A 23,252-nucleotide genomic window follows, 5' to 3' on the forward strand; every position below is an offset into this window, starting at 1 on the left:
GCTGCTGCAGGCCGCCGCCATGTTGCACGGTGTGGCTGCTGCAGGCCGCCGCCATGTTGCACGGTGTGGCTGCTGCAGGCCGCCGCCATGTTGCACGGTGTGGCTGCTGCAGGCCGCCACCATGTTGCACGGTGTGGCTGCTGCAGGCCGCCGCCATGTTGCACGGTGTGGCTGCTGCAGGCCGCCGCCATGTTGCACGGCGCAGCCGCTGCAGGCCGCCGCCATGTTGCACGGTGTGGCCGCAGCAGGCCGCCACCATGTTGTACAGCACGGCTGCTGCAGGCCGCCACCATGTTGCACGGTGTGGCCACTGCAGGCCGCCGCCATGTTGCACGGTGTGGCTGCTGCAGGCCGCCGCCATGTTGCACGGTGTGGCTGCTGCAGGCCGCCACCATGTTGCACGGTGTGGCCGCAGCAGACCGCCACCATGTTGTACAGCACGGCTGCTGCAGGCCACCACCGTGCACATGCGCAGCCACAGACTCGGCAATTCTCCGAAAGTATTGCCGGGCCTTTAAGCTGCATGCCTGGTAGCTCCCCCCCCCCCCCCCCCATCAGACAGAGGATCGGTGCAGCTTTTGCTCCATTTTGTCTGGCATAAAACATCACTGTTCCCATGCCGGCATCAACAGTTAGTCTTCAAATCGGAGAATCCAGCCCCAAATTTCTCTGGCTGCTTCACCGCTTTCTCAAATATTTTCTCCAATGTTTTACTCACTACAGCAGACCTACTGAACTAGAACTCTGAGGGGCAACTTGGTGCTCCTTTTAAAACAAAATGATTTGTTATAACTTCTGCCCTTCAGCAATCATTTCAATTTCTAACAAGTCCGCAAAATGTACAGCAGGATGTGGCAAATTTACAGATAACTTTTCTGGAGGTGCTTGATGGAACCATCAATTCACCAGACACGTGTTTCCAATATGAATATAGGCTTTAATCTACTTACTACAGAGCCAGCCTGTTACCCGTTGATGAACTCTCAGAGAACTGCAGGCTGACTCTGGACAAGGGTATTTATACAGCAGCACTAGGGGGAGTCGTGGGTAGAGCCAAGGGTGGAGCCCTGAACAAGCTCCTGAGCATTCCCAGAGCTACTCCCCCTAGGTGGTCGGATAACGCTACTGCGCTTACAAAGATATAAGGCGCGATTCTCCGCTGCCCACAACGGGTCGGAGAATAGCGGGAGGGCGTCCCCGACATTTTTCCCGCCCTCCCGCTATTCTCTCCCTCCCCGGTCGTCCCACAACACGAATCGCTGCTCGCTGTTTTTTACGACGAACAGCGATTCTCTCCAGGCCGATGGGCCGAGTTCCCAGGCCTTTACGGCCGTTTTTACAGCAGCAAACACACCTGCTTGCGGCCGTCGTAAAAACGGCCGCAACATGCCCGTTCTGGGCATCCAGGGCCCCGATAGGCATGGCAGTACCACAGCCGTGCCAAGGGGGGCATGGGCCCGCGATCGGTGGGCACCGATCGCATGCAGTGCGTCCATAATGGACACACTCTTTCTCCCTCCACCGCCCCGCAAGATCAGTCCGCGGGACGGCCGAGGGAGATGACGGCCCTGCGCATGCGCGGGTTGGAGCCGTCCAATCCGCGCATGCGCGGCTGACGTCATCGTGCGCGTCAGCCGGCGTGACGCTTGGCGCGCGGACTTAGCGGCGGTCGCTAAGGCCGCGATGCCGTGGTTGACGGGGCCCGCTGCTATCCCCGCCTGGGGGGGGGGGAGCATTTGCGGAGAATCGCGCCCATAGTGTGAATTACCATGTTACATTCACCACCTGCAAAAAAATCAAGTCCGGCGGGGGTGGTGGCCTACAAAGTCAGTCTGTCCGGTGGTCGAATTGTCTGCTCTGATCTGCGGAGCACCGGGGTTGCAGCCTCTTGCGGTGGCTGGATGGGTGTTGTGTGCTGGGGTACGATGGTGGACTCCAGGGAGGGTTGTATCCGAGCTTCATACTCTCCTGGTTCGACTGGGGGCGCTGGGGGCTGGCCGGCGCAGGTGTGCGGAACTGGTGGAGTGAGCGCATGGGCTCGGGAGCGGCAGCATGGGGTGTAGGGCGAGAGGTCCTTCTGTAGGGGTAGAGGGGGTGCTGGATCCGGCGGGTGCCAGATCCCGGAGGGATACAGTGTCCTGACGGCTGTAAGGGAACTCGACGAATGCATACTGGGGGTTGGAGTGGAGCAGGCGCACCTTTTCAACAAGGGGGTCGGTTTTGTGTGCCCTGACGCGTTTCCTCAGAAGTACGGGGCCCGGTGTCCTCAGCCAAGCCGGAAGTGAGACCCCCGTGGTAGTGCCCCTGGATAAAATGAAGAGCCTCTCGTGAGGGGTCTGATTGATCGCTGTGCACAAAAGGGACCCATTAGCTTGAAGTACGTCTGGGAGGACTTCCTGCCACTGGGAGACTTGGAGCTTTCTAGAATGGAGGGTCAGTAGGACGGTCTTCCAGACCGTCACGTTCTCCCTCTCCACCTGCCCGTTCCCCCTGGGGTTGTAGCTAGTAGTCCTGCTCGAGGCAATGCCCTTGTCGAGCAGGTACTGACGCAGCTCGTCGCTCATGAAGGACGAACCCCGGTCACTGTGTACGTAGCTGGAGAAACAAAACAGGGTGAAGATGCTATGCAGGGCCCTAATGACTGTGTGGGAGGTCATGTCGGGGCACGGGATAGCGAATGGGAAACGGGAGAACATGTCTACGACGTTTAGAAAGTAAACGTTCTTGTTAGTTGAGGGGAGTGGCCCTTTGAAATCAATCGCGAGGCGTTCAAAGGGCCTAGAAGCCTTGGCCAGGTGGGCCCTGTCTGGTCCATAGAAATGCGGTTTGCACTCCGCACAGATCGGGCAGTCCCTGGTGACTGCTTTTACCTCCTCGTTGGAGAAAGGCAGGTTTCGGGCCCTGATGTAGTGGGCGAGCTGGGTGACCCCTGGGTGGCAGTGGTCATTGTGGATGACTTTCAATCGGTCAATCTGTGCGCTGGCGCATGTCCCACGGGATAGGGCATCCGGAGGCTCGTTGAGCTTCCCGGGTCGATACTTAATGTTGTAATTGTAGATAGAAAGTTCGATCCTCCACCGAAGAATTTTGTCGTTTTCAATTTTGCCCCTTTGCGAGTTGTCAAACATGAAGGCAACCGATCTTTGGTCGGTGATGAGGGTGAACCTCCGACCTGCGAGGTAGTGCCTCCAGTAACGGATAGCCTCCACAATGGCTTGTGCTTCTTTCTCGACTGAGGAGTGTCGGAGTTCTGAAGCGGAGAGGGTAAGGGAGAAAAATGCAACTGGTCTCCCTGCCTGATTTAAAGTAGCTGCAAGAGCTACCTCTGAGGCGTCGCTGTCTACCTGAAATGGAGTGGATTCATCCACCGCCCGCATGACCGCTTTGGCGATGTCCTCCTTGATGCCGTCGAAGGCCTGGCGTGCCTCGGCTGACACTGGAAATCGTGTGGCCCTAAAGAGTGGGCGGGCTTTGTCCGCATATTGAGGGACCCACTGGGCGTAGCACTTGGGGCAATGGGGGAGGGGGAGTTTGGGGGACAGTGGTCTGGGTCTGGGCCCAGGACTCCGTTTTCCACGACATAGCTGAGGATGGCTAGTCTAGTTGTGCGGAAAACGCATTTCTCCTTGTTATACGCGAGATTCAGTTTCTGTGCCGTCTGGAGAAAACGGTGGAGGTTGGCGTTGTGCTCCTGCTGGTCATAGCCGCAGATGGTGACATTGTCGAAGTACGGAAACGTGGCCCGCAGCCCGTACTGGTCCACCATTCGGTCCATTGCTCGTTGGAACACCGAGACCCCATTAGTGACGCCGAAAGGGACCCGGAGGAAATGGAAGAGGCGGCCATCGGCTTCGAATGCCGTGTACTGGCGGTCCTCCGGGCGGATTGGGAGCTGGTGGTATACAGACTTCAGATCCACCATGGAAAAGAGCCGATACTGGGCGATCTGGTTTACCATGTCTGCAATCCTGGGGAGGGGATACGTGTCGAGGAGCGTAAATCTATTTATGGTCTGAATATAGTCGACAACCATGTGGAATTTTCCCCCGGTCTTAACTACCACCACCTGAGCTCTCCAGGGACTATTGCTGGCCTCTATAATCCCCTCACTGAGAAGCCTTCGGACCTCTGCTCTGATAAATACCCTATCCTGCAGGCTGTATCACCTGCTACGAGTGGCTACGGGTTTACAGTCCTTAGTGAGACTGGCGAAGAGAGGGGGGGGGGGATTCGCAGCGTAGCGAGGCTGCAGATAGTGAGTGGGGGCAGGGGCCCGCCGAAGCTGAGGGTGAGGCTCTTGAGGTTACATTGAAAGTCTAGGCCTAATAAGAGTGGCGCGCAGAGGTTGGGCAAAACGTAGAGTTTGAATTTTAAGTAGCAAGCGCCTCGGATTGTGAGTGTCGCGGCGGTGCACCCCTGGATCTGGACCGAATGGGAGCCTGAAGCGAGCGAGATAGTTTGCTGCACAGGGAAAACGGGGAGCGAACAGCGTCTTACCAGGTCTGGATGTATGAAGCTCTCAGTGCTCCCGGAGTCGAAGAGGCATGGCATTTTGTACCCGTTGATATGGACCTCTGCCATCGAATTTCGCAGATGCTTCGGGCGTGATTGGTCCAACATGACCGCGCTGAGTTGCGGGTAGTCGGCGGCTCGATCAGCTGTGCTGGAGTGGCCCCGTGATGACTGCCCTCTGAGTTAATAGTCGTATTCTTCCGATGAGTTGTCCGAGCGTGGAGATGCAGGTCGGGCCCGTGGATCGCACGTGGCGGGTGGGGAGGAAGATGGCGTCCAAGATGGTGGCCCCCATGAGTCACACGTGGCCGGCCGCGTGGTGGTGGTTTGCCAAGATGGCGCCCCCCCATGGATCGCACGTGGCGGGAGGGGGCGGAGTCGGGGCATAGGCCGCGGCGTTTCGGGCCCCGCGGGTGTTGGGAGCGATTACTTTGTGCCGCTGGGGAGTTGGAAGCTGGGGCCCTTTTAGCGAGGTACACGCTTGCGTAATGGCCTTTCCGCACGCAGCTGCTGCAGGTCGTGTTGCGGGCCGGGCAGTGCTGCCGCGGGTGCTGATTCTGGCTGCAGAAATGGCAGGCTGGGGCAGCATGGTGGCTGGGCGTCCGCGTAGCACAGGCCTGGGGGAGTCGCTGGTCGGGGGCCCATTATTGGGTCGCGGGGTCCTCGGGGAACGAGTTAAGGCTGCGGAAGGAGACCTCCATCGTGGTAGCAGCTTCCACAGTCGTTTCTAAGTCATGGGCCCCCTTTTCCAGCAGTCGTTGGCGCACATAATTAGACCTGAGCCCCGCTACAAAAACATCGCGTACAGCAAGTTCTCTGTGTTCAGCCCCGGTAACCGCTTGATAATTACAGTCATTTGACAAATTATTGAGTTCCCTTAGAAATTCGGCGAGTGATTCTGTAGTCTGCTGGCAGCGAGTCGTGAACACATGGCGTGCGTAAACTTTGTTAATGGGCCTTACATATATCTTATCGAGTACCGCTAGCGCTGCAGTATATGAACCGGCCGAGTTTAGTTGCATAGAGATTCTGTGGTGCACCCGCGCGTGCAGTAGACTTAACTTCTGTTCCTCTGTTGTTTTGGCTGTGCTCACTTCTGCCAGGTAGGCCTTGAAGCACCGCAACCAGTGGGAGAAGATTTCTTTAGCCTCTGCATCCTGCAGGTCGAGTTCCAGGCGTCCAGGCTTGAGGGCTGATTCCATGATCGATCTTGACTGTTCTTAAGTAGATTAAATTGATGGAACCATCAATTCACCAGACACGTGTTTCTGATATGAATATAGGCTTTAATCTACTTACTACAGAGCCAGCCTGTTACCCGTTGATGAACTCTCAGAGAACTGCAGGCTGACTCTGGACAAGGGTATTTATACAGCAGTACTACGGGGAGGAGTCGTGGGCAGAGCCAGGGGTGGAGCCCTGTACAAGCTCCTGAGCATTCCCAGAGCTACTCCCCCTCGTGGTCGGATAACGCTACTGCGCTTACAAAGATATAGGGCGCGATTCTCCGCTGCCCACGACGGGTCGGAGAATAGCGGGAGGGCGTCCCCGCCATTTTTCATGCCCTCCCGCTATTCTCCCCCCACCCCCCACTATTCTCCCCCCACCCCACACGGCCGCCCCACGACACAAATCGCTGCTCGCCGTTTTTTACGGCGAACAGCGATTCTCCCCAGGCCGATGGGCCGAGTTCCCAGGCCTTTACGGCCGTTTCTACGGCAGCAAACACACCTGCTTGCTGCCGTCGTAAAAACGGCCACAACATGCCCGTTCTGGGCATCCAGGGCCTTGATTGGCACGGCAGTACCACGGCCGTGCCAAGGGGGGCATGGGCCCGCGATCGGTGGGCAACGATCGCAGGCAGTGCGTCCATAACGGACGCACTCTTTCTCCCTCCGCCGACCCGCAGGATCAGTCCGCGGGGCGGTCGAGGGAGATAACGGCCCCGCGCATGCATGGGTTGGAGCCGTCCAATCCGCGCATGCGCGGCTGACATCATCGTGCGCGTCAGCCGGCGTGACGCTTGGCGCGCGGACTTAGCGACGGTCGCGGGGCCCCGCTGCTAGCCCTGCCCGGGGGGGGGGGGGGGGGGGGGGGGGGGGGGGGGGGGAAGAATCGGGTTCTGGGGGGGGGAAGAATCGGGTTCTGGGGGGGGGGGGGGGGGAGGGGGCGCGGAGGCTGCCGTGAAACACGGCCAGTTTCACGACAGCCTTTACAACTCGCTGCATTTGCGGAGAATCGCCCCCATCGTGTGAATTACCATGTTACACTCACCACAGTGCTGTTTCTGGAGGTGCTGAATTTCTAAATAAAGTACTGGTTTTATGTCTGGCGTTAAAGTGTCAACATTTCTTCCCATGTTATATCCCACATTAAAGAGCCTCCTATAAAACCTAATCAAAATGCTAGGATCCTTCCCACAGGCATAGTGTTCAGATGGTTACACAATGACTGTATAAAACAAAAATGGATGAACGGATCAGCTGGTATTTTTGTTCTTCACTTTTCATATTTAGAAATTCAAATTTTTCTCCTCTCAACATTTCTTGGTGCCTTCCCTTCTGATGTAGCTTCGCTTGAAGTCAGAGTTTGTGTGCATGAGCTTCGATAGTCACCTTTGACCATGGTGAGGGATTCTCATTGAGATAAGGGAAAAGTCAAAGCCAAGCCCACCTTCGCCCATTATGGATTGAGCATATTACACTTGTTGGTTGAGGAGATAATTCATGTTTCTGCAGAAGTCTGCCGCACATCTTGGGTTGTAAATCAGGCTGTGAACAATCCAGAGACCAGAAGATCAGGGTGGCTAGGTGGCACAGTGGTTAGCACTGCTGCCTCACAGCACCAGGGACCAGGTATTCCGACCTTGGGTAACTGTGGAATTTGCACATTCTCCCATTGTCTGTGTGAGTTTCCTCCAGGTGCGGTCCGGTTTTCTCCCACAGTCCAAAGATGTGCAGACTAGGCGGATTGGCAATGGTAATATTGCCCTCTAGTATCCAGGGATGTGTAGGTTTGGTGGGGTTATAATGTTACGAAGATAGAGCAGGAGAGTCGGGTAGGGTGCTCGTTCAGAGAGTGGGTGCAGACTTGATGGGCCAAATAGCCTCCTTCTGCACTGTAAGGATTCAGTGGGATTAATTAACAGTAACATTTTAAATTACTGATCTAAACAAAGAACGGTTCAGTAGGTTAGCTAGAGGTCTTTAACTTCTCAGACCTAGTTTCAAATCCATCCATCCCAGATTGATGGGATAATAGCATCACTGCTCACAGTGGAAAATTACTTTTGCTAATATCATCCAATTGTGAAAGGACATGGATCCTCCTGACAAAACTGGGCCTAATCTAAGGTCAACTGTTCCAGTCAAATTTCGTGAAAGAACCAATCTCCTAGAAATCTTACAATCTGCCAAGAATCCTTCAATTTGCAAATCCCTCGCTTCATCATCGATGCATCAAAATCATCTATGAAATTTATAGGCCTGCCTTGTGGGAGCATAATCAGAAACGGAGATAAATATAATCTGTAACATTCACCTGTATCTAACCTTTGTGTGTGTGTATATACATGGATAAATAAAAGATAGGAGCATGAGGAGGCCTTTTGGCCCTTTGAGCAGTTCCGCCATTTATCACAATCATGGCTGATCATCCAACTCAATAGCCTAATCTTTCTCCCCATAGCCTTTGATCCCATTCGCCCCAAGTGCTATATCGAGCCGCCTCTTGAATATATTAACGTTTTAGCATCAACTACTTCCTGCGGTAATGAATTCCACAGGCTCACCACTCTGTGTGAAGAAATGTCTCCTCATCTCTGGCCAAAATAGTTTACCCTGAATCCTCAGACTGTGACCCCTGGTCCTAGACACACCCATCATTGGGAACATCTTCCCTGCATCTACCCTGTCTAGTCCTGTTAGAATGAGATCCCCCCTCATTCTTCTGAACTCCAGCGAGAACAATGTATGCATGCACACTGTACTGTTTAATTTAGGGCAAGTGTGAGAGACTGAATAACCCTTACTTTTAAACTCACAAAAGCTGATTGGTCAGGTTCTTTAATTAGGATACTGACACTCCCAGATTGAGGATATACACATTCCATTGTCTACAAAACTTACTGATCACGGGCGGACAAATTTCGCCTGTGACTGAAATATACTGAAGAATTGATGGGGGACAAAAAAAAAATCGAATTGTTGAACAATTAAAATTAATTGACTCCAAGTTAAGAGAGCTGTGGGTTGCACATCTGACCTGGGAGTAGAAGAGCTGAACAACAAGCACATGAGAGGAAAAAATATTCACTTAGCCAACAAATCTTACACCCATGAACAAATTTACAGGGAAAGAATCGCTAAAGTAAAAACAGTGTTCACTGTTTTAAATGGATAGATGTAAACTAAATCCAAGAACATACCAGAATGAGTCAGAAGACAGAAATTCTATTAAGATATTCTAAAGCAACATTAACGGAGCACTTTACAATCCTCCTAATTACTTTGTGACTCGTGCTCCTGCATTAACTTCACAAAATATACACACTATGATTTATTTAGAAGTTAGGCCAATCTGAAGAAGCATAGAAGTATATAGTCCAATTAACCAGAGATCTACTAAACCTTTCCAACTTTCACAATTTGTGACATCAACTGCGCCGGATTGTGGCGTCCCCCCCCTGTACGCCGCTGCCCCCTACCCCAACCACCACCCCCCCTCGCCACCCCTACCTCCCTCCAACGCCCCTACCCCCCTCCCCACCACCCCTACCCCCCTCCAACGCCGCCCCCCTCCAACGCCGCCCCCCATCTCTCGCAACGCCGCAACCCCCCACCCTCAACGCCGCAACCCCCCATCATCGCCGCAACCCCCCTCCCTCTGAAGGCCGGTACCCACACAGCCCCCCCCCCTCTCCTCCTCCCCCCCCCCTTCCTTCCTCCTCCCCCCCTTCCTTCCTCCGTTAGTGGGGGGGGGGTGCGGCATTAGTGGGGGGTGGGGAGGGTGCGGCGTTGGAGTGGGGTAGGGGTGGTGAAGGGGGTAGGGGTGGTGAGGGGAGGGGGTTGGGGTAGGGGCAGCTGCGTGCAGAGGGGGGGCGACGGTGCGTTGGCCCCGGGCATCAGTCGCCCCCCTCTCTGCACGCCGCTGCCCCTACCCCAACCCCCCCTCACCACCCCTACCCCCTTCACCACCCCTACCCCCCTCCAACGCCGCACCCCCCCCCCCCCCCCCCACTAACGGAGGAAGGAAGGGGGGGGAGGAAGAAGGGGGGAGGAAGAAGGTGGGGAGGAAGGGGGGGGGAGGAAGGGGGGGGAGACCCGGCGTTGAGGGGGGGGGGGAGACCCGGCGTTGAGGGGGGGGACCCGGCGTTGAGGGGGGGGGGGACCCGGCGTTGAGGGGGGGGGGGGGACCCGGCGTTGAGGGGGGGGGGGAGACCCGGCGTTGAGGGGGGGGGTTGCGGCGTTGCGAGAGATGGGGGGCGGCATTGGAGGGGGTAGGGGTGGTGGGGAGGGGGGTAGGGGGTGGTGGGGAGGGGGGTAGGGGTGGTGGGGAGGGGGGTAGGTGTGGTGGGGAGGGAGGTAGGGGTGGTGGGGAGGGAGGTAGGGTGGTGGGGAGGGAGGTAGGGGTGGTGGGGAGGGAGTGGTAGGGGTGGTGAGGGGGGGGGTTGCGGTAGGGGGCAGACGCGGCGTACAGAGGGGGGGGGCGACGGTGCGTTGGCCCCGGGCATCCGCGCCCCCCCTCTCTGCCCCGCCTCTGCCCCCAAACCCCCCCCCCAAATGCCAAGGAAGGGGGGGGGGAACCCCCCCCCCCCCCAAAATGGCCGGAACACACCCCACCCCCCCACCAATATGCCGAACACACCCCCTCCCCCCCCAAATTCCATGACCGGAACACATTCCCCCCCCCCAAATGCCGGAACACACCCCCCTCAAATGCCGGAACACACACCCCCCCCCAATGCCGGAACACACCCCCCCCCCCCAAAATGCCGGAACACCCCCACCCCCCCCCCCCCCCCCCAAATGCCGGAACACACCCCCCCCCCCAAATGCCGGAACACACCCCCCCCCCAAATGCCGGAACACACCCCCCCCCCAAATGCCGGAACACCACCCCCCCCCCAAATGCCGGAACACACACACCCCCCCCCAAATGCCGGAACACACACCCCCCCCCCCAAATGCCGGAACACACACCCCCCCCCCCAAATGCAGGAACACACACCCCCCCCCCCAAATGCCGGGTCTGTCTCTCTCCTCCCTCCTCCCTCCTCCAAAAAACGCCGGGTCTCACCACTTCCGCAGCTGGTGAAACTGACGCGTATCGCGTCAGTCAGCTGCTGGCCCCTCCGGGAACGGAGATTGCCAGCTTAAAAGAAGGCCCCGACGCCGGAGTGATTAACCCCGATTCTTCTCGCCGGAAACCCGCGTTACGACGGGCAACGGAGAATCCCGCCCTAGATGTTGAAGCACAAATGAGGCTAGATGCTTACTGGAAAGTAGACCTTGTGCCTCATCTATGTGAATCATGATACAACTCATCAGTCCAGTACCGTGATGTGGAGCTAGCTTGCAGATAAATTTTAAGGGGTAACTTAGCACCTGCACATATCTGGAGAAGATAGTGTCAGGAATCGATTCCCTAAATAACTTTTTTCTCCCAGAATTTCTCCCTCAGTTTTTTTTCTTTCTTCTTCGTAAGTGATGACACAACCAAACCTTAATTTTATTGCTTTCTTTACTTGCCCCGAAAAAGTGGCGATGTGTCTTCAAGAACTCACATAATGGGTAGGAATTCCATAAATGTTACTCAGCAGTGATTTAAATGTGTACATAGAATGCAACCATTTCACAATTATACTACATGCCTGAAGATATCCTACCTATAGGTTGCACTGTAAATGGTGGGGAAGGCTGCCTCTTGATTCTTCTTCCACGAGCAGGAAATTCTATAAAAGTTTGAAGCTTGGCAATGTACCAATGGCTTACTTGGAGGATCTATTAATGAAACAGAAATAAAACTGTTGTAACTGTTGGAAAATACTGGGAAAATAGTTAAACTCCTGTTTTCTAAGCATTCAACATGTAGTGGTCTAAAATTTAATCAGTACAAATCTGCCAAAATTACATAAAACAAAATACCTGTTGAGTGCAAGTATAAATCCCATGTTCAACAGGTTTGAAATACTTGACAGAATGTAGCATCTATATAATTTCTACCCTAAGAGTCCTGACAGTTCTTGACACTGAGAGGGTGTTTCACCTGGCTGAGGAATCTGTGGAACACAGGGCACAGTTTCACAATAAGGGATTGGTCAAGTAGGTGGGAGAGAAGGAAAAATCTTTGCACGTGAAGGGTTGCGAGTCTTTTAGAATTGTTTACCCCAGGAAGTTGTGGATGCTTCATCCTTGAATGCATTTAAGATGGAGGTAAACAGATTTTTGGTCTCTGAGGGGATCATCGGATATGGGATGGAAAGTGCAGTTGAGGTCAAAGATCAGCCATGATCAAACTGAATGGTGGAGCTGGCACGGCGGGCCAAATGGTGTACTCTTGCTCCCATTTCTTACATTCTTATTTAGATGACCTGGAGTCAAGCCTCTGTTCCTGCTGTTTTGTAATCTGACACATGAAGGATTGCAAAGATGGCCACCAATGTCTCTGTGGAAAAAGTACCAGTTCTCACAATACTGATTGGACAGCTAAATAGTCCACTATATGAGGAGTCTTTGCATGATATGTCCTAATACCCTCTAACAGAGCACATGACAAAGCATGAATATGCTCCTCTGGGAGCAAACATATGACTTAGATTGGTACATGAATACTTGCAACCATTGATGGTCCCTAGTATACTTCTTTATGTTACAAGAGATTAGTGGATAGAAAGGCAGGTGAGTGTTTCAGACCACATTTCCTTAATTCCAATACCTGAACTCAAAGTAGATGCCTTAAAATTATCTTGTTAAATGAGCCCTTGGAATTATGACAAAATAATAGAACCTAGCATTAGACAGAACGTGAAAATTTTTGACGTTTACAGGAGAACCACAAAGATGACAAATATCTGTAGGCAGCCTTGTTGGTGTTGTTATGGGCCAGGGCTTAGAAACTCCAAAGTGTATTATGAAGTTCACTTGACCTACAACCTTTATGTTGAATTTGTCTAGGATGAGCACAAGAGCCTTCGCTGCAGGTGTGATTCATCAGACTTCCTCGACACTTTAATCAAAACAAGGTTTATTCTAAGAATGTAGTTAACATATATTATATACACAGATACGCACACACTATATATTTATATATATATATATGTCTATAAACACAGCAAGAATTCTTATCAATTACAAACATAAAGATACCACACAGCTACAATAATCTATGTATAACACATAATGAATTCCCCCTTAGCTGTTCCAATTCAATAACAGAATCCAATAAACCAAAGCCCCTTTTCAAGGGCATGGCCCAGCACACTGTATTCTCATTTGAATGGGACTGGTCCTTTTCCTGAAATTCTGATCCAGGTCCAGCCAGCAGATTCAAACTCCTTCTGGGAAACAACAATATCTTTGAAGTTGTCAAGAGATTTAGCCACAACCAATGGAACAGCTTTTAAAATGAAAACAGAGTAAACACTTCTTTCTCCTTCTACAGTCCAAAGCCGTCAAACTGAAACGGAAACCTTATAAAAAACCCTCTTACCTGACAGCCACAGCCCAATGTGCTACAAGTCACATGATGAGACTAAACCTTTCTTAAAGGGACACACATGACAGTGTTCAAAGTTATGCAGAATCTTCACCTATTAAAGATATGCAACGTTTTGATTCCTCAAGTCAATATATCCTTCCATATTTGGACTAATTGCTCATCTTTTCCCTCATCTGTATCTTATCAAAGTCAAGGTACATTAATTTCTTTGGCTATTGAGCTATTTATATGCAATGCAAAATCTATAATACTACTAATAATCAGATGCTCATTAATGCCACCAAGTAGCTCCAGCTGTAACTACCATTCGCTTCCGACAATTTATGGTCATTCCTTAAATACTTCATTCAATCCCTCCCATCTATGTTAGCAGTGGAATATCTATATTTGGTGTGCTAGATGCAAGAAATTGAAAAGCCAGGTCTCATATCTGTGTATAAAATTATGAGGGGCATTGTGAAGGGGTCAATAACCCAAGAGGCATAAATAGGTAATGGGCAGGAGGTTTACAGGAGATGTGAGGAAAAATCTTTTCATCCAGTAGGGTGATGGGAATCTGGAACTCATTCCCTAAAAGATTGGTAGAGGCGGGAATCCTCACAATATTTAAGAGGTATTCAGAAAAGCACTCGAAATGCCATAGCATACAAGGCCACGGGACAAGTGCTGGAAAATGGGACTAGAGCTTGACGGCCAGCCTGGACATGATGAACCAAATGGCCTATTTCCCTACTGTAAAAGCTGCATGACTCTCTATGACTCTAAAGTACTGGTGATGGAACGACACTAAGTAACAGGTAGAAACACAGAGATATGCGCATTCGTAAGGTGGGAAACTAAGTCTCCATCTGGAAACATACATGAATTCCTGTAATAAGCACAATCCACCCCCAACTTTACTCAAAATGTTGGAAGTATTTCCCAGGAGAATCCTAAACTACCATCAGCTTTAAAATTCTAATTGAAAAGATCAAAGCCCCTTTACAACGGGAAAGGAACAATGAGTTTTAGAGAATGCTTCCAAACAGAAAACTTGGTCACTGGGGGATCACACTTGAAACCTGAATGGTATGAAAGGAAAGCATTGACTATGATTTATTGTAAAAATTCAATATTGAAGGAACACAGTGTCAAGCTGATTTATTCTACTATACTTGGTTTAGAATTGCATTAAACGGTGAACTTAGGCCGTTTAAAATGATTAGTCTTGGATAGTGCAAGCCAGATAAGCTGAATTCTGTCTGAAAATTCTCCTTTGTCCCAGTAAAGGGAAACAACAAAATGATTCCAGCATAACCTGAATTATTTATGAATATTGCTGCCATGTGTAGATACCTTGGGTCGACGCAATGTAAAACTCAGAACATCTCACTAAAAAGAAACACATTACATGTAACTAGACTGAGCTTTCCAAGTTTCAGATGCTTTACGCAGAAATCAATTGCTAAATGAAATTCAACACTCTCATACACAAGTTTTTTTTTAAATTTAGATTACCCAATTATTTTTTCCAATTAAGGGGCAATTTAGCGTGGCCAATCCACCTACTCTGCACATTTTCGGGTTGTGGGGGAGAAACCCACGCAGACACGGGGAGAATGTGCAAACTCCACACGGATAGTGACCCAGAGCCGGGATCGAACCTGGGACCTCAGCGTCGTGAGGCGGTTGTGCTAACCACTAGGCCACCGTGCTGCCCCTCATACACAAGTTTTAATGCAACACCTCAATTCTGGTTAAAATAGCTTTAACCATAATTCCCAAGAACGGCCCAAAAGATTGATGTCTGGAATTTAAAAATGCCCAGGTTTTCCCAAACTGAATTGTAACATCCATGGCAGTGTTCTTTTAAAAGTGTTATCAGTTGTGACAGACATCAACTATATCATAAATTTGACTTACATCCAAGTTTTAGTTTGATCCAGTGCAACAATCTTCCAGTATTGTCGTGACAACTATAATTTCCTTCCATGGACAAGTCTGCCATCAACAACACAAGATTTCCATGTTGTCTTTTTGAATCGTTAGTTAAGGCCACAAGGGTCCCATTAACCTTCCACTGAATAATCCTGTTGATAAAGTTACATGCTGTAACAATAATTTAGTGCATGCGAGAAAACAATGAACAAATCTTCACATATCAGGATTTAGGGATCCTGAAAGTTCACTCTAACTTATTTCATGTCTACACATTTGCCCCTTTTGGTAAGAATACTGCAAATACACTCCCATTTCATAAATGTCCAGAACAGTTATCACATACTAACTTGTACTGAAACAGTCAACCTTATTCTTCTGGCATTTCTCAGAAAATTTACCTCGGAAAACTTGCCTTGGAAACTATCAAAATACGTTGGGCTTGCTGGGGGGTGGATGCCTGGCCCATGCCTCAGAATCGGGGTGGCCTGGCTCAAGCCCGCCTTTGCTGCATTATGTGTTTTAAACACACCCCTCTGGTACTACTTACAGGCTTCTGGCTATTTACACTGCTTATGTTCAATGTGTCCTGTACATTTTCATAGAGCCTCTGGTGATATGGGAGCCCACCCAGGCTGCCCCTTTGGAATCCCTCATGCCCCATTAGTATCATCAAGGGCATGGTCATGCTCAATCACCGGCCCACCAGGTATTGGCATTCCTCAGAGTGCAGCCTCACTACAGAGGAAGCAGGGGTTTAGCAGAGCTCACCACAACCAAATGACACCTGCACAGTGGCCTTTGGAACCCTCCCTGTCTCACAGCCCCTCTCAGGGCAGAGGCCTCACCAGTGATCTCAACTTTCAGCTCAGATCCTGGTGAGGCTGGCAGCACTGACTGCTTCTGCCACATCCGCCCAGGTTCTGTGCAGGAAGGCGGGTTTGAACCTGCGACCAACAAGGGGAAGAGGGTTTCCCTCCTCTCCTCCGTGGCATCGAGCAATGGGTCCACTTCAGACTCTCAAAATCGTGAGGCAGGTCTTCTCTGAGCCATCCTCTTGGCTGGAGTGAGTGTGTGGTGAGTGGAGCGTTTGTAAGCAACTCCAGATTGTCAAGCTCTTTAACGTGAATTCCGGCCCTAGTTGGTCTACCTCCAGAGGGGAGTGCTGGCCCATTGGCACGTCCTGAATATAAAACAGATTTACAGCACTCAATATCCCCTTAGTCCTCCATTCACCATTAAAATAAGGTATTTATAGAGTTCTTCCTGTGTAACAAAGTAAATGTCAAGTACTGAATACAGTCATTTCAATTTGTACAATATTCCAAGTTAAGATTATATTATCCTCTTATCCTATTGTTCTCAGATCATTGGAATCATAGCAACTTATGTTATTTGCTCCACCTTGTCTAAGCCAGTTAATCTACTGAGGATATCCACTTTCAATTCAGGATTAGTACATCCTTCTATATTCATTTTCAAATACTTACCTCTGAAGAGAGAAATTGATGTTAGCTCCAGCTTATTAGCTATTTAATATAAATCACTGCAGAGGCCTGCAGTGGTTATATTAATAATCCAATGTATGAAATAACAACTTTTCTAGTTGCCTTATTCATTCTAACAATATTCCAGTGTACATTTCCACATGGTACTAATTTACAAATTATTGCAAAAAACGTACAGTTTACTCTTGCAAGCCTTTCTTAGTGTTAAAAATGTTTATTATTTCTCTCTAATGCACTAAAAAATTCCAATATTTCCATTCCTTATTGCATCACAGCGTGGCACAGTGGTTAGCACTACTGCTTTACAGCACTTTTGCACTTTCTCCCAGTGTCTGCATCGGTTTCCTCCCACAGTACAAATATATGAAGGTTAGATGTATTGGCCATGAAAATTGTCCCTTAATATCCAAAGATGTTCAGATTAGGTGGGGTTACGGGGATAGGGCAGGGGAGTGGTCATAGGTGGGGTGTTCTTTGGGAGGATTGATGCAGACTCGATGGGCCAAATGGCCTCCTTCTGCACTGTAGAGATTCTATGATTTCTACTTCCTAAAATAATTCAAATGAATTTTCACAATACCATTTCAATAGTTTTTTGGCCTCTTTTTAATTAAATGCCTTGAGTTACATATAACATTCCAACTGTGACCCAACTAATAGGCATACAAATTCAACGTCACCTTCTTGCTTTTGCCCTTGATGCGATGTATGAATAACCCAGGATCCAATTATCTTTTTGTGACATTTTTTATTTGTAGTTCTAGAACTCGCTAAACCAAGAGATTTCACTTTCCCAAAATCTACTATTTTTATTTCTCTACATGAACTACACCCATCACCCACCTCTTCACTGAATCGGTCAAAGTCTTTCTGCAACTTTCTGAAATCTTCTCTCGGAGTTTGTCCTTCTCCCTAACTTTCAGCTTATATCAGTATGTCAATAAATGGAAACCAAAAGAGGCCCCGGCATAGCTTGCTTTGCTACAGCACAGAAACTTCCTAAAAATAAATTGGTTTAACCCAGCACTGGGCTTTCTGCTGAGCCGGAGAATCACCTGGAGGGGAGGGGGGGGCGCAAATTTCACCCCGCCGCCGGCTGCCGTATTCTCCGGGCCCCGATGGGCCAAGCGGCCGTCCATTTCTGGCCAGTCCCACCGGCGTGGGTTACGTATGGTCCCACATGGCGGGACATGGCAGGTAAGTTGGCGTGGGCAGTCCTCGGGATGGCGCGGGGGGGATCAGACCCCAGGAGAGGTCCCCACGGTGGCCTGGCCCGCAATCGGAGCCCACCGATCTGCGGACGGGCTTGTTTCCGTGGGGGCACTTCTTCCCTCGTACCGGGCCCCTGTAGGGCTCTGCCATGGCCGGCGCTGAGAAGACAATCCCCCGCACATGCGGCAAACTATGCCGGCCGGTCTGCGCATGCGCAGAATCACACCAGCGGTTCCGCGCATGCGCAAGATCACGCCGGCGGTTCCGCGAATGCGCAAACACGCACCGTCCCTCCGGCACCGGCTGGAGTGGCGACAACCCCTCCGGCGTACATCTAGCCCCCAAGACAGGTGAGAATTCCTCAGTTTGGGGGACCATTGAAGCTGGAGTGATTGGTGCCGGTTTTCCAGCTCGCACTGGGACTTTGTCCCCAGCAGGGAAAATCCCGGCCCACGTGCCTTCGATCTCAAAATAAGTCTCAGGTCGCACACTTTATTACCTGCTGAAAAATCAAAACACATATATTCACCACATTCAGTTTTACTGAAAAACTTAAATAAATTTGTGTCAATTAGTTAAGTGCTCCCTGCTGTTTACAAGTCCATGGTTTTGCGCCCTGCTATTTATAAGTCCATGCTTTCATGTAGGGTGCCTTACAGGCAGCAAGGTAATGGAATCTTTATCCTGCCAGCCAGCATAGACAGGATTCAAATGTCCATCTAACAAGGAAAGATTGGTTTGAATAGTTATGCCTCTTAATATAAACATTCAGGAGGGTCAGCAAATCGCCTCCTCAAAGCAGCTCTGCTATTCAATCAGATCATGGATCCGATTGTGGCATAAACTTTCAATCAGATCATGGATCCGATTGTGGCATAAACTCCACTTTCCTGTTTGTTCTCTCACCGCCGCCCCCCCCCCCCCCCCCCCCCCACCCAATTCAATTCAAATTCTATCAGCCCCAGCCTTGAATAAATTGTTTTTAAAAAATCCATTCATAGGGTGTGGACAGCCTTGGCTCGGCCAGCATTTATTGCCCTCGAGAAGGTGGTGGGTGTTACAATATCCTGGACAAGTGCGTAGTCGATTCCATCCACATTTGACGAGGTGTCACAACACAATTGAATTCACCAATAATTCTGAGAGAGAAAAAAAAACAAAGTCTTTGGCTCTTGGCTGCCCAATAATTAGTCACCAGGTTTGTAAATTTAAATACCATTCCTTTTTATTTATCATCAGAACTATATTGAAATATGCAGCAAAAACAACTATCAGCTAATTCCTAATTCCTCACTTTAACTTTCTCCCCCACCCTCCATACATACACACACAAGACAGATAAACACAGAGGGGATGAGAGGGGTGAACATAATAAGAAAAAGGAAAGTAATCTTTGTTTTAGACAGTTGTCTTTACGCAGATGCTCCTTCAAAGTAAGCTTTCAGATCCAGGTCTGTTTGCAGCCTGGAATGGTTTTGCTGTAGATTTATTCAGGTCTCTGCAGTTTCAGAAATACAGCAACTCACAGAATTTCTGGAGATAACACGGGGGAGAAAGAAGAGCAGGGCCCTTTCCCGAGTGTCCAGGATTCAAACTTAGCACCTTGGGTCTCTGAAAATCATTCCACCGAGTAGGACCCAGTCACCACCTGATACCGGGCAGAATACAGCTTTTTAGCTAATTTATTGGTCACCGGCCAATCAATCGGACAGAGTCCCATCACACTTCTCGGGTGGCGAGAAGTCAGGGACTTGCTGTCTGACTTGCTGCAACTTCTTGATTTCCTCCATTTCTTTGCTGTTTGACTTAAAGAAACATGTCCATTAAGCATCCATGGATCAAAAATGATAACAGCACAAAATAAATAAAGGGGAAAAAAAGGGAATCAGCAGGAGGATGCTTAAAAGCTAGTGAGCTGCTTTCTTGAACCACTACAGTCCACCACAGCTGCAACGCTGTGTGTTTCATCACAAGTCCTCCTCTGCATGGACAGCTTCAGTATCTGAGAAATTGTAAATGGCGTTGAACATTGTGCAATCATCAGCAAACATCCACACTTCTGACCTTATTGTTTGGGAATAGATTTAGTAAATTGTGACTTGGGAGTAAAATCACATGCTTATACCCTGGTGAACCTTATGCTGCATAAGGCCGTTTATTAGTAGCACAAGGCGAACTTTCACATCCTCAAGGACCTGAGATAAGCAAGACATTATTTCATTGGTTATTTGTTTACTTTTAGAAGTGTGCCCACCAACAATTGAACAGGCAATTTAGCCCATGAAGGGGCCAGCTGAAAGCAACTTTACATGGTTTATCTAGTTTTACCGGTGGCAGGTGGGCCAATTGGCCAGGCAGCCATTACATTTTAGCTGTAACCTCAATCTAGGGCAAGATGAACTGTCAGGGCTGAAAGTGTCTAGGGATTGAGGTTTATGTTTGAATGTGCTGTATAGACACACGTTTGCAGTATTTTTCCTTCAGGAATTATTTTGCATACGTCTGTCGCTCCAAAGACACTCCACAGCAGCTGTCTTCTTGTGGGAGCCCATTAGAAGTGTCAGCTCGCATCCTCACATTTCTCAGGGCCTGCCCTTCCCAGCAGCACGGAGTCTTTCCTAGCACATGCTTTATGCTGGCTGCCCGTTAATTGGCAGTATGGAATTGTGTCCGGGGCCAATCACAGCCAGAAGCATGTTTCCTGACTCCTTCTGGGCCTGCGCAGTGCATGCGCCCAATGGGTGCAAAATTCAGGCTGAGGTTGTTAATCTTTGGAATGCTTTACCCCAGAGTACAGTGGAAACAGAGTAATTTATTCAAGGTTGAGTTTGATAGGTTGTTGTTCAACAAGGAAGTCAAAGGACCCGGGGACAGATAGGAAAGAAGTTGAAGTCATAATCAGATCAGCCATTGTGGCAGAGCACGTTTGGGGGGCTGAATGACCTACTCCTGCTCTTCGGTCTGGTGATGGCGGCAGAATAAAGGATTGTACCTATTTTGCAGTACGGTAGAATGGTGTTCTTTCATTTGATGCTGCTGATAAACTGGAGTATGATGAGTGAGGGCTGGCAAGGTGATAGATTGTACGCTTTGGAAGAGCGTGCATGTCTCACAAGCTGAGACCAAATTTATAATTCCTTTAGTAATGGGAGGCATCCTTCTCAATTGCCATTTGGTAAGTGAACCCTCAGTCAGGGAAGGACTGATAAGGGAGGGTGGCTATAAACAGAGTCTATACTTGGAAGTGCCAGCCTTCCCTTTCTCTTTGACTACTCTTACAAACCTGTCAGTATTGGACCAGAACTTCTCTGCCCCTGTCTTGGTCAGCACTACTGTAGTAATCCACGGGAGGCAGGAGTTCCGTCACCACACCAATATTTATTTACAATAACGATATTACAGGAGCAGCTACAAACAGTGCTTCTAGCAGTCCAGTCAATTTAAGACTGCTCACAAAGCCTACACAGGTGATTATATGGGCCCCCTCAATGAGCTATCATTGAGGGAGCTCATACTCCAATTGGCCAAGCAATAAAGCCAACTGGAGTTCATTACAACTACTATACCCTCTTCAATTCTTCTCTGCTGGCACCATCATGGGCATTTCACATTCTTTCAGGCTGGTGGCTACCATCTGCTTCTGACCCAACAGCAGTGCATGGCCCTTACACCGTGTAGCCACCTAAGATGGACACTGGGCTACAAAAATGGAGAACTGCTAAGGCTGCAGGGAGAAAACAGTCTTAGCAAGGACAAGCAGTTTGCAGAATGCTAATTAGCATTCTGCACGTACAGAAACCAGTTTATGGCCAGGTGCAGAATCTCAGCTAAAGGTGTAAATGGCAACAACGATTTGCATAGTAATGAGGTGATCCAGATCTAGGCCCACACAATAGAAACATTTAGGTTTGAATGGATACTTTGAGTGGACGCCCAGACGAAACGGCACCATAAGTATCCATCACAAAGCACCATAGAGACCACCCCACCCATCGAGAAGCGACCCTCAGATTGGGGGGTTTGGAAAATATTGATTGGGAGAAGACCCAATCGATATACAGCAGGTAGAGACCGCCCCGAAGAGGCACGGACTTTGGGGGGGGACCTATAAAAGTAGACCCTGCACATGGTCCGGTCTGTTGTCTTGGCTCCGGCTCTCTGCTGCCTTCATCGCTTGCTGATACATCGCATCCTGACTCCAGTTCCATCACCAGCCGTTGAGCCACCAGCCATCGAACTGTAAGTTTCACCACGACGCTCGCTATGTGAACCAGACTTGCTAGACCCTGACGACCTCTAACTTTCTGAGAGTTGCAGACCAAGAACGGGACGAAGGCCTCGCTCCCTGACCTTGCCTGTTCCTGTTTAGATAAGTATTTTAGTCGTTTAGTTTAGAAGTAACTTAGTCTTTAGCGTATGCATGTGTATTTATTATATTTGTTATAATAAATATCAATCGTTTGAACTTACTAATCGGTGTACAGATTTATTACTTTGAACCTGACCTTGATATACTTGTGAGGTGTCTAAATTCGGCACCTGGCGACTCCGAGCAGAATTACATACACAGAGCTGTAGTAGTGTTAAGCACACGGCCTTTAAACGGAGGCGTGTTAATACACTCCAATAAAAAGCGTAATACACTCAAGTAAAACGTGCAACATTTAGTGGCGACATCCTGACGGGACGCGGTTACAAGTGGCACCCCCACTCCGTCGAGGACCCTGAAATTTGAATTAGAAATCTGAGTAAAGAAAAAGGAAAGAAATCACAAGTAATCAAGGTGTTCAAACGAATAAACGTAATTCGGAAGTGTGTTTAGTGCATGCGTACTAACAGGGTTGTAAGGAAAACCTGAAAGCGTTTTTGTTGCGACAAACTTTCGGGAGTTTTGTGAACGGAACATAGCGTAAGCCTTACCCGTTTCGTGAGACATAACCTCAACACCCCCTGTTCCAAATTTAAGTGAGTCAGAGAAAATGGCCATGCAGGCAATGGAACGCCTCATGAACCCAGAACGGTTTGTGGTCGCAGCGACCAGCAGTAGCCGAGTATGTCAGTGTCCCGTGTAGGAGCTGGAATTCCGCAAGTATCTGCAAGGAAAGGGATGGCCCCTTTGGAAAGAGTTCTGTATGAATGAGGAGACAGGTCCCGGAAGTACAGGACATACTTGGTGGGAGAACCTCTCTCAAATTCATAAGAAAAACCTTAGTAAAGCACGCAAGCCGATAATTGCGAGGCACAGAGGAGGTCGTTCAGACTCTCCGGGCAGAATTAGAAGAGAGAAATCGGATGAGCAAAGTGGATGTCAGGGACATCGAGAAAGAGAATATGGAACTTAGAGGGAAGCTGGCAGAGAAAGGTAGAGAGGTGGATGATGCCAAG

The 23,252-nt window shown here is 49.6% G+C and overlaps 1 protein-coding gene across 4 annotated transcripts in view; it reads right to left on the minus strand.

Moving 5' to 3' along the window:
* Positions 1-23,252, minus strand: part of il11ra (interleukin 11 receptor, alpha) — a 150,166-nt gene that overhangs the window by 74,455 nt on the left and 52,459 nt on the right. For all 4 annotated transcript variants that reach the window (XM_038790622.1, XM_038790623.1, XM_038790621.1 and 1 more), the window contains exons 4-5: positions 15,133-15,299; positions 11,399-11,513 (exon numbers count right to left, since the gene is read on the minus strand). In XM_038790622.1, the coding sequence (XP_038646550.1) occupies positions 11,399-11,513; positions 15,133-15,299 (282 nt within the window). The remainder of the gene's footprint in view (positions 1-11,398; positions 11,514-15,132; positions 15,300-23,252) is intronic.

This window comes from Scyliorhinus canicula, chromosome 3 (genome assembly GCF_902713615.1).
Source record: "Scyliorhinus canicula chromosome 3, sScyCan1.1, whole genome shotgun sequence".
Classification (NCBI taxonomy): domain Eukaryota; kingdom Metazoa; phylum Chordata; class Chondrichthyes; order Carcharhiniformes; family Scyliorhinidae; genus Scyliorhinus; species Scyliorhinus canicula.